The 11,547-nt window shown below is 38.5% G+C and overlaps 1 protein-coding gene across 28 annotated transcripts in view; it reads left to right on the top strand.

The window, feature by feature from the left end:
• Positions 1-11,547, top strand: part of LDAH (lipid droplet associated hydrolase) — a 102,049-nt gene that overhangs the window by 4,368 nt on the left and 86,134 nt on the right. For all 28 annotated transcript variants that reach the window (XR_014083021.1, XR_014083000.1, XR_014083014.1 and 25 more), the window contains one exon: positions 274-429. Coding sequence is in view for 7 of the 28 variants with exons in the window: in XM_081593661.1 (XP_081449787.1) it covers positions 274-429 (156 nt within the window). In the remaining 21 variants the exon portion in view is untranslated. The remainder of the gene's footprint in view (positions 1-273; positions 430-11,547) is intronic.

Genomic DNA, 11,547 nt, shown 5'->3' with positions numbered 1-11,547 from the left:
GAGGAGAGTGGTGGGGGTTTTGTTTTGATTCACATTCCTCTATCATCTTTAATTTCACCAGACATGTCCCTCTTTCTCCCTACACTTGTGGTTTAACTTTTTTTTTTAATCCAAAAATCTAGGGTAGCTAAATAGTCATATATTTCCCATAACTCTTTGTGACATTTCCTTCTAGGTATATTGAATTTTGTCTTCTTTATTCTCGAATATTGCCTTTGGCTCAAGGTTTTATGTTTTAGTGACTCTTCATATTGTTCTTCTCCCCTTATTTAGAAATGGACTCAGAAATCAAGGAAGAAATTCCTGTGCATGAGGAATTCATTTTATGTTGTGGAGTTGAAACCCAGGTTCTGAAGTGTGGGCCCTGGACTGACCTCATTAATGATCAAAGTGGCACGAGGCCTAAGCTGCTTATTTTCATTATTCCTGGTAAGTTTAAAAATCTGGATAAGATGACTGTATACAGATACATGGGACTATTTCTGGTTTTAAAGGGAATTTGATAAATATAAAAATCCTTGTGGAAGGAAACAGAATCACTCAAACCATTGATAACAACCACCCTTTATACTTTAGTGGCTGGAGTTCTTGTTTATCTTCTGTGCATTAATAGTATATATAATATACACATTTAAAAAATCATGATGTATACCATACATATCATTTTATAACCTGCTTTTAAAATTTTTTAGCAATACTTAGAATAATTAGAACTTTATCAAGTATTTCTAAATAATTTTTACTGTCTCATTTCAATTTGATTATAAGTTTATGGTAGAACATTTATTCTGGGATTTGTCAACTGGGTGATATGTGATTTTTGCTGAATCAGTGTCAGTAGAATGTTAGGGAATGATACTTTATTGCACTTTTTAAAATTATGAGTTGGAAATACATATATATATATATATCAGCCTTAAAGATTAAAAATGAAACTGTAAATGTGTATCATTTTATAGCACAACGTATCATGTACACAGCTAAGCCTATGAAGTATTGTTATATTTTTTTTCTTGTACATTTTTGTTTGTTTTCCCTGTGTTAATAGTTGTCTCTTTTATTTGCTTAGTTGTCTATGTTTTAATCAGTAATTTATCCTAGAATTATTCTCTAGAAGTGAAAAAATCTTCTCATATTCTGAGTAATCAGTTTTCTGTTTTGTTTTAGTTCATTTTTTGGCACTACTGTGCCCAGAATTCTGTGTTCTTCCACTCCAGTCTAGACTGGTTGCTCTCTGGGCCTCCTACACAGGGTATCCTGAGGACTCCTTTCACTTTTCTCTTGCGTTGGATTCCTTGTTTCCCAATCCCATATTTTTCTTGGTTTATTTCCCTGTTTTCGGTGAACCATACCTGCTAGGAACTTCCTGAGAAGAGGTACATGGGAATTCATCTTTTAAAGGTCTAGCATGTCAGAAAATGGCTTAGAGTTCTAGGTTAGAGATGGTAGTTTCCTTAGAACTTGGAGTAAATTTTCATTGTCTTCCAGGGTTTGGACTGTTTTTGAGAAGTCTTGGTATTTTTCTGATTTTTTTATCTTTTATGTGTGAAGTTCTCCCCCTCTGCTGGGAAAAAATACTTTAAATCTTTTCTTTGTTCTAAGATTCTGAAATTTTACAGTCAAGCCTCGAGGTGTGGGTGTTTTTCATGCATTGTATTTGGATTTTGGTGGACCTTTTTAAACCAGAAATTTTACTTCTATTCTCAAAGCTCTGTGTTCTTTCTTTTTTGAATAGTCTTTTGTTTCATGTTTTGTCGGTGCATAACCTTTTTTTTTTTGGCTTCTTGCATTATTAGTTGTTGCTGTGTTCTGTTTTCTGTTTCCACTAGTGTTTGTTTTTTCTCAAATGTTTGATAATCCTTGACTACCCTTTCATTTTTAAGAGGAAGACATAAACAGTTTATTGGAAGTTTGTATTCAGGCGTGGGGCTTGTCCACAGGTGGCCAACCATCATAGTCTGAGGGGTTTTCTAGGACACACAACTTTCAGTACTAAAACCGTGACAACAGGATGGGCAAAATAGAATGGTTGGTCACCCTACATTATCCTTACCTTAAGGTAATTGGGTAGGGACCTAGCATTCACTGGATGATTTCTAGCTTTCAGTATCTGTACCTGTTTTTTGAATTGTTCACTTTTCCCAGGAAGGATTCTTCCTAGCATCCCATTTGAGGAATGGATGCCCGGCTGCTGGTGTTACAGCTGAACAAGGGAAAAGAGGTTGGAATTTCAGTGTTTCTTCTCAGTATAGTGCTTTTGTTCTCAGCTGGGCTATGATTTCTGATCCAGAATCTCTCTTTGGTTTAACCTCTTCTGAAAATAAACTTCCAGTGTTCTGCCACAGTGTAACAGTCTTTTTGAAAAGCAGTCTGTCAGCTTTCTATTAAAATTAAAAATACATTTACTCTGCCAGTAGTGAGGGAGAGTTTGAAATTATAGGCATGAGAAGTGTTCTTTTGATGAAGCAGAGATTTGGAGGCCGTGGTAGAGTATAGGATTGAGAAAATAATTAGAAATATTATCTTGGACTTTAGAAGGGATATCTTTCTGAGGCTAGAATGAAGGAGGTGAAGTTGGTTACTGAAATGGAGAAGTGTGAAGGTGTGTTCAGAGGAAATAAAGTAGTTCCTGCCTTTTGACCTCTGTTTTCTCTCTTAAGAGTTGACGTGATCTGTGGGGAGTAAGGATGGCAGAGGGTGATTGTGGCCTTGAGGAAGTTGGTCAGTATTAAAAATAGCAAATATGCGTGAAAGGAATTATTGACCAAAAAAAAGTAGGTAGATATTGAGTAAGGTTGTGATCAAATACAGGTATATTGGGAGTGAAGTCTAAAAGGGCCGAAGGTCAAGCTGGAAAAGGGCTATCAGAGTTGGGATGCTTTGAATGTAAACCATTTCTGGTTAAAGAAGAGACACAGATCTGTGATTCTTACAGTTGTCAGAACCAACAGTATCATCTAATAACTTGTTACAAATGCAAATTTGAGGGCCCTGTCCTAAACTTAATGAACCAGAAACTCTGGGGGTGGGGCAATCCTTAAGAAGTCCTCTAGTGGATTTTTTAAATTTAATTTTTAGTTGGAGGATAATTGCTTTACAATATGGCGATGGTTTCTGCCATACATCAGCGTGAATCAGCCATAAGTATACATATGCCTTCTCCCTCTTAAACCTCCCTCTCACCTCCCTCCCCACCCCACCCCTCTAGGTTGTCACAGAACATCAGCTTTTAGTTTATGCACACCACTGGTCTAGGCTGTGGCTACTTGAATTGCTTGCTTAAGTCAGATAAAGGTGAAGTTCTTTGGATATGATCAGGGTAATGAATTATGGGACAAAGGTGTTGGCTCAGTCATTCCACCCAGATTTTGAAATCACTTAAGTACTCTTGCCTGGAAAATCTCATGGATGGTGGAGCCTGGTAGGCTACAGTCCATGGGGTCGCTGAGAGTCGGACATGGCTGAGTGACTTCACTTTCACTTTTCACTTTCACGCATTGGAGAAGGAAATGGCAACCCACTCCAGTGTTCTTGCCTGGAGAATCCCAGGGACGGAGGAGCCTGGTAGGCTTCCGTCTATGGGGTCGCACAGAGTTGGCCACGACTGACATAACTTAGCAGCAGTAGCAGCAGCAAGTCTATGGAATGACAAGTGAAACTGACATCTGTTTTAAGGGTCAGGGTTTTCAGGGAATGTGTAAGAGTGACTAAAAAATTGATGGATGGAAGTACATGGCTTCAACCTTAGAGGAAGAGAGGTTGTTCAGGTAGGATGAACTAGTAATGGAGAAACAGCTTACTCTATACTTACCCACTCAGAGATGTTCATTCACTCACTCACTGGTATGAGGTGCCAGGAATAGTGTGTTGCAAAAGCCTTTGCTGTCATTGAGGCGTAGGAAGTATTAGAGAAGAATGAGGTCTCTGCTACACATGGACATCACCAGATGGTCAATACTGAAATCAGATTGATTATATTCTTTGCAGCCAAAGATGGAGAAGCTCTATACAGTCAGCAAAAACAAGACTGGGAGCTGACTGTGGCTCAGATCATGAACTCCTTATTGCCAAATGCACACTTAAATTGAAGAAAGTAGGGAAAACCACTAGACCATTCAGGTATGACCTAAATCAAATCCCTTACGATTATACAGTGGAAGTGAGAAATAGATTCAAGGGACTAGATCTGATAGACAGAGTGCCTGATGAACTATGGATGGATGTTCATGATATTGTACAGGACACAAGGATCAAGACCATCCCCAAGAAAAAGAAATGCAAAAAAGCAAAATGGCTGTCTGAGGAGGTCTTACAAATAGCTATGAAAAGAATAGACGCAAAAAGCAAAAGAGAAAAGGAAATACATACCCATTTGAATGCAGAGTTCCAAAGAATAGCAAGGAGAGATAAGAAAGCCTTCCTCAGTGATCAGTGCAAAGAAATAGAAGAAAACAATAGAATGGGAAAGACTAGAGATCTCTTCAAGAAAATTAGAGATACCAAGGGAACACTTTATGCAAAGATGTGCTCAATAAAGGACACAAATGGTATAGGTCTAACAGAAGCAGAAGATACAAAGAAGAGGTGGCAAGAATACACAGAAGAACTATACAAAAAAGATCTTCACGACCCAGGTAATCACAAGGGTGTGATCACTCACCTAGAGCCAGACATCCTGGAATGTGAAGTCAAGTGGGCCTTAGAAAGCATCACTACGAACAAAGCTAGTAGAGGTGATGGAATTCCAGTTGAGCTAATTCAAATCCTGAAAGATGATGCTGTGAAAGTGCTGCACTCAATATGTCAGCACATTTGGAAAACTCATCAGTGGCCACAAGACTGGAAAAAGTCAGTTTTCATTCCAATCCCAAAGAAAGGCAGTGCCAAAGAATGCTCAAACTACTGCACAATTGCACTCATCTCACACGCTAATAAAGTAATGCTCAAAATTCTCCAAGCCAGGCTTCAACAGTACATGAACTGTGAGCTTCCAGATGTTCAAGCTGGGTTTAGAAAAGGCAGAGGAACCAGAGATCAAATTGCCAACATCGTTTGGATCATCAAAAAAGCAAGAGAGTTCCAGAAAAACATCTATTTCTGCTTTATTGACTATGCCAAAGCCTTTGACTGTGTGGATTACAATAAACTGTGGAAAAGTCTTAAAGAGATGGGAATACCAGACCACCTGACCTGCCTCCTGAGAAATCTGTATGCAGGTCAGGAAGCAACAATTATAACTGGATATGCAACAAGAAACTGGTTCCAAATAGCGAAAGGGGTACGTCAAGGCTGTATATTGTCACCCTGCTTATTTAACTTATATGCAGAGTACATCATGAGAAACGCTGGGCTGGATGAAGCACAAATGGAATCAAGATTGCTGGGAGAAATATCAATAACCTCAGATATGCATATGACACCACCCTTATGGCAGAAAGCAAAGAAGAACTAAAGAGCCTCTTGATGAAAGTGAAAGAGGAGAGTGAAAAAGTTGGCTTAAAGCTCAACATTCAGAAAACTAAGATCATGACATCTAGTCCCATCACTTTATGGGAAATAGATGGGGAAACAGTGGAAACAGTGACAGACTTTATTTTGGGGGGCTCCAAAATCACTGCAGTTGGCGACTGCATCCATGAAATTAAAAGACGCTTATTCCTTGGAAGAAACGTTATGACCAACCTAGAAAGCATATTAAAAAGTAGAGACATTACTTTGCCAACAAAGGTCCGTCTAGTCAAGGCTATGGTTTTTCTAGTAGTCATGTATGGATGTGAGAGTTGGACTATAAAGAAAGCTGAGCACTGAAGAATTAATGATACCTTTGAACTGTGGTGGTGGAGAAGACTCTTGAGAGTCCCATGGACTGCAAGGAGATCCAAGCAGTCCATCCTAAAGGAAATCAATCCTGAATATTCATTGGAAGGACTGATGCTAAAGCTGAAACTCAATACTTTGGCCACCCTATGTGAAGAGCTGACTCATTTGAAAAGACCCTGATGCTGGGAAAGGTTGAGGGCAGGAGGAGAAGGGGACAACAGAGGATGAGATGGTTGGATGGCATCACTGACTCAGTGGACATGAGTTTGAGTAAACTTCAAGAGTTGGTGATGGACAGAGAGGTCTGGCGTGCTACAGTTCATGGGGTTGCAAAGAGTCGGACACGACTGAATGACTCAGCTGAACTGAAAGGAAGAGAGACTGTTCAGAGAGAGCCAGGTTTAAGATATGATGAAAAGATAGAAGGAGGATTCATTGAAGACACTGTGGAGAAAGGGAAGCTTAAAACATTTGTTTCTTAATTGTCTCATCATTTTCTAGTGCTTTGATCATTTTCAGATCATTTCATTTCCTGGTGTTCTTTTATATTTGCCGTTCTATTCTCCTTGACACCCTTGACCCTTTTCCTCGGACTTTGTGCAGGCTGTAGACTGGTGCTGCTCTTTAGTTTGTGGAGCTCAGAATTGTATTTTATCTGAGGGCTAAGTCTATTTGTACTGTGGGGAGAATTAGGATGACAGTTTTACAAAGATTGTTGAGCCTCTATAGATCTCATGTTTAGCTCATCTCAGATAGACTGACATAAACCTTTTATTTTAAATCACTTTGCTTACACACATAGCAAAATTTGTCCATCGCTTTTAAGTTAGTAATGATGATAATGACGAATTATTTGTTGGAATCCACAGATTGAGGAGCTTTTAATTTAGTTTCATCTTTTCCAACAAACTTTTGTTGTAGAATTTCTGCTACTAACATACTTGGACTTTAAGTAGTGAAATAAGCAAAAGGAGACAGTGTGGGTGTTCACATAGAACATATTGAATCATTATATTTCTCAAGTGGTCATATGGGGATAGTGGAATCATGTGGCATGTTCTGTGTTGTGAGTACACAGATTGGAGTTGGAGAAAACAAGGCTTTATGGAAAACTCAAAGCCCAAAGTTCTGTCCACATGACAACGTTCTCTAGATGCTATATGCCACATTAACTTGATATATGGTGGGTTTTGTCCCCTACAAGGTTAACTGTTAATAGAAGGCATAAGTCTACAACTGCAATGTTAAGTAGCTAAGGGTTTTTTGGCAACTGGAGTCTAGAGATAATTACCACAGCCTCTGTTATATGTTGCTCAGGCATTTCACTGTGTATATGTTCAAGCCGGTGTTTATAACACATTTTGATATCCTTTGATAAAATTTATGACTTTCATTTCTGTATTGGAATGTTTTTGACCATTCTTACACCTGGAGATGGATATATATATACACACACACACATATATATCTGATTTTAGTTGTATAAACAAGACCCTTTTAATTTTCTCTGTGGTTTCCTAACCAGGAAGTTTAGTTCATGGTTCATAAAGTATAACATAAGCCATAACATTTAAGTGGTGAAGTATGCAATGACATTTAAACATTTTGCATTATATTTTCTACCTCTGTCTCTATGTTGGATCTTTGTGTTACTGGCCATTGTGTACTCTTTAGGAGCAAAGTTCTTTATTGCTTGAGGGCCTTTGCACCTATTCCTACATCCTAGTATTCTTTTCCTCAAATCTTTACATGGTGGATTTCTTCTCATGTTTTGAGTTTTAGCTAAATGCCAGCTCCTCAGACATTTTTCTCAGGCCATCCTAATCTCCTCTGTCATATAATCCCATTTATTTCCTTCATAGAAGTTATCATACTCTTGAGCTGTCTTATTTACCTGCTTAGTTATGTGAATATATTTGCCTACTAGAATATAAATTACAAAAAATAGCTACAAAAGAATATACAAAAAAGAAACCATGTACTGAATGGAATGAATAGACATGAAGTGGTTGGCATTATCACTTACATGCTGGAGATAAAATAGTAAATCAGAAAGATTAAGGGGATTTGCTTAAGATCTTACGGTCATTAAGGGAAAGAACTCAGACTTAAACCTGGAGATAGGGAGAAAAAATTGTTTTCTAGTAGTTCCATTATTAGTACTCATTCATTCTGTTATTATCTATCCCATCATTGTGACTCTTGTGTCTAAATCATGTAGTTGTATCTTTGGATTTTCCTTAAAGTTAAACCAGTTTAACATTCTCTACATCCTAAAGTTAGAGAATGCTTCATGTTAATCTATTTGACTTAAAAAATTTAAAAAGTAATAATAATTGTAGTAATAATAGTAGTAGTAATAAAACTAATAATGACTGTCCATTCATTACCCTTAATGATAATGTCAGCTGCTTTATAGAGCTGTTGTGAGATTAACTAAAACAAGGTATGCAGAAGATCCTAGACTAGGTAATTTTATGTTCTTTTTAAAATTCAGCATTATTATCTTCTGCTGTATGTTCTTTCAATTTTCAGATATTTATTTATCTGAGCATTTATCATCTGTGTGATAGAAAACACCAGTAACACCTTGGGCAAGCTATTTAACCTCTCAACCTCAGTTGCCTAATCCCATAACATTGAAATAATGATAGTACTAAATGAGCTAAGGCCCACTTGACTTCACATTCCAGGATGTCTGGCTCTAGGTAAGCGATCACACCATCGTTATTATCTGGGCCGTGAAGATCTTTTTTGTACAGTTCTTCTGTGTATTCTTGCCACCTCTTCTTAATTAAAGTGGGCCTTAGAAAGCATTACGAACAAAGCTAGTGGAGGTGATGGAATTCCAGTTGAGCTATTTCAAATCCTCAAAGATGATGCTGTGAAAGTGCTGTACGTGATATGCCAGCAAATTTGGAAAACTCAGCAGTGGCCACAGGACTGGAAAAGGTCAGTTTTCATTCCAATCCCAAAGGAAGGCAATGCCAAAGAATGCTCAAACTACCACACAAGTGCACTCATCTCACACGCTAGTAAAGTAATGCTCAAAATTCTCCAAGCCAGGCTTCAGAATACATGAACCGAGAACTTCCAGATGTTCAAGCTGGTTTTAGAAAAGGCAGAGGAACCAGAGATCAAATTGCCAACATCCGCTGGATCATCGAAAAAGCAAGAGAGTTCCAGAAAAACATCTATTTCTGCTTTATTGACTATGCCAAAGCCTTTGACTGTGTGGATCACAATAAACTGTGGAAAATTCTGAAAGAGATGGGAATACCAGACTATCTGACCTATCTCTTGAGAAACCTGTATGCAGGTCAGGAAGCGACAGTTAGAACTGGACATGGAAAACAGACTGGTTCCAAATAGGAAAAGAAGTACGTTAAGGCTGTATATTGTCACCCTGCTTATTTAACTTCTATGCAGAGTACATCATGTGAAATGCCTGGCTGGATGAAGCACAAGCGGGAATCAAGATTGCCGGGAGAAATATCAATAACCTCAGATATGCGGATGACACCACCCTTATGGCAGAAAGCAAAGAAGAACTAAAGAGCCTCTTGATGAAAGTGAAAGAGGAGAGTGAAAAAGTTGGCTTAAAGCTCAACGTTCAGAAAACTAAGATCATGGCATCTGGTCCCATCACTTCATGGGAAATAGACGGGGAAACAGTGGAAACAGTGTCAGACTTTATTTTGCGGGGCTCCAAAATCACTGCTGATGGTGATTGCAGCCATGAAATTAAAAGACGCTTACTCCTTGGAAGGAAGGTTATGACCAACCTAGATAGCATATTTAAAAGCAGAGACATTACTTTGCCAACAAAGGTCCGTCTAGTCAAGGCTATGGTTTTTCCAGTGGTCATGTATGGATGTGAGAGTTGGACTGTGAAGAAAGCTGAGTGCTGAAGACTTGATGCTTTTGAACTGTGGTGTTGGAGAAGACTCTTGAGAGTCCCTTGGACTGCAAGAAGATCCAACCAGTCCATCCTAAAGGAGATCAGTCCTGGTTGTTCATTGGAAGGACTGATGTTGAAGCTGAAACTCCAATACTTTGGCCACCTCATGCAAAAAGTCGACTCATTGTAAAACACCCTGATGCTGGGAAGGATAGGGGGCAGGAGAAGAAGGGGACGAGAGAGGATGAGATGATTGGATGGCATCACCAACTCGATGGACATGGGTTTGGGTAAATTCCATGAGTTGGTGATGGACAGGGAGGCCTGGCGTGCTGCAATTCATGGGGTCCCAAAGAGTCGGACACAACTGAGCTACTGAACTGAACTGAAATGAGTTAATGTATGTAAAACACTTAAATACTGCCTGCCTTGTGAAAAGTTATACAGTTTAAAATGTTGATTATTATTATTGTCTTGCCCTGTGAGGAAACCTATAAAGCTTTGCTTTGTTTGTTTGTTTGTTTTTAAGACTTTTTTGATGTGGACCATTTTGAAAGTCTTTATTGAGTTAGTTACAATACTACTTCTGTTTTATATTTTGGTTTTTTTGGCTGCAAGGCATATGGGATCTTAGCTCCCTGACCAGGGATTGAACTTGCAACCTCTCTATTAGATGGTTAAGTCTTAACCACTGGACCTTCAGGGAAGTCCAAAACTTTGCTTTCTGAAAGACATAAAATATTTGAATATTATACATGACACTTCTAGAAGGTTATACTCAGTAATGTAGAAAATATAAAATATTTCTGTTTTTATATAAATGAGATAAAATTCAATCAGAATTCCAAGAAGAGTTTTAACAATTTAAACTGGTGAAAATAATTCTAAGGACCTACCAGTTACTGAAACATTTAAAAAAAAAACAAAAAACCCAATGTGGTAATCAAGACAGTATGGTGCTGGCAGAGAAGAAAATGAAAAAATAAGTGAAATTATTTGAAATTAGAATTAGCTAATGAATGTAATATTAAAATGCAGAGATATCACTTTGCTGACAAAGGTCCTTCTAGTCAAAGCTATGGTTTTTCCAGTAGTCATGTGTGGATGTGAGTTGGATCATAAAGAAAGCTGAGCACCAAAGAGTTGATGCTTTTGAACTGTGGTATTGGGGAGACTCTTGAGAGTCTCTTGGACTGCAAGGAGGTCCAACCAGTCCATCCTAAAGGAAATCAGTCCTCAGTATTCGTTGGAAGGACTGATGCTGAAGCTGAAACTCCAATACTTGGGCCACTTGATGCAAAGAACTGACTCACTGGAAAAGACCCTGATTCTGGGAGAGATTGAAGGCAGGAGAAGGAGATTACAGAGGATGAGATGGTTGGATGGCAACACCAACTCTATGGACATAAGTTTGAGCAAGCTCCGGGAGTTGGTGATGTACAGGGAAGACTGGCGTGCTGCAGTCCATCGGGTCACAAAGAGTCGGACACAACTGAGCAACTGTACTGACTCACTGAATGAATGTAAGAATTCAGTATTGGATCAAAAGACATTTCAAATCTTTTAGAAGGAATCAGTTATGTAATAAATGGTCTTGGGACACTGCTATTCACTTGGAAAGAAGTTGGATTGCTACTTTGTACTTTACACTCAAAAATATTCCAACCTTACTGAAGATTTAAACATAAAACAAGAATAAAACATGAAACAGTGTCATCACATCCACCATTGATGTTACCGTAACTCTGTTCAAATACACTCCTCTTCCCTTCTTTCTCCTCTTGCTGCACAGCAGACAGTTAATCAGCTGACCAAAGAACACAAAG

The sequence above is a fragment of the Giraffa tippelskirchi genome, chromosome 4, assembly GCF_054371585.1.
Source record: "Giraffa tippelskirchi isolate mGirTip1 chromosome 4, T2T-mGirTip1v1.2.pri, whole genome shotgun sequence".
NCBI lineage: Eukaryota > Metazoa > Chordata > Mammalia > Artiodactyla > Giraffidae > Giraffa > Giraffa tippelskirchi.
This window is presented reverse-complemented; position numbering and strand designations above follow the sequence as displayed.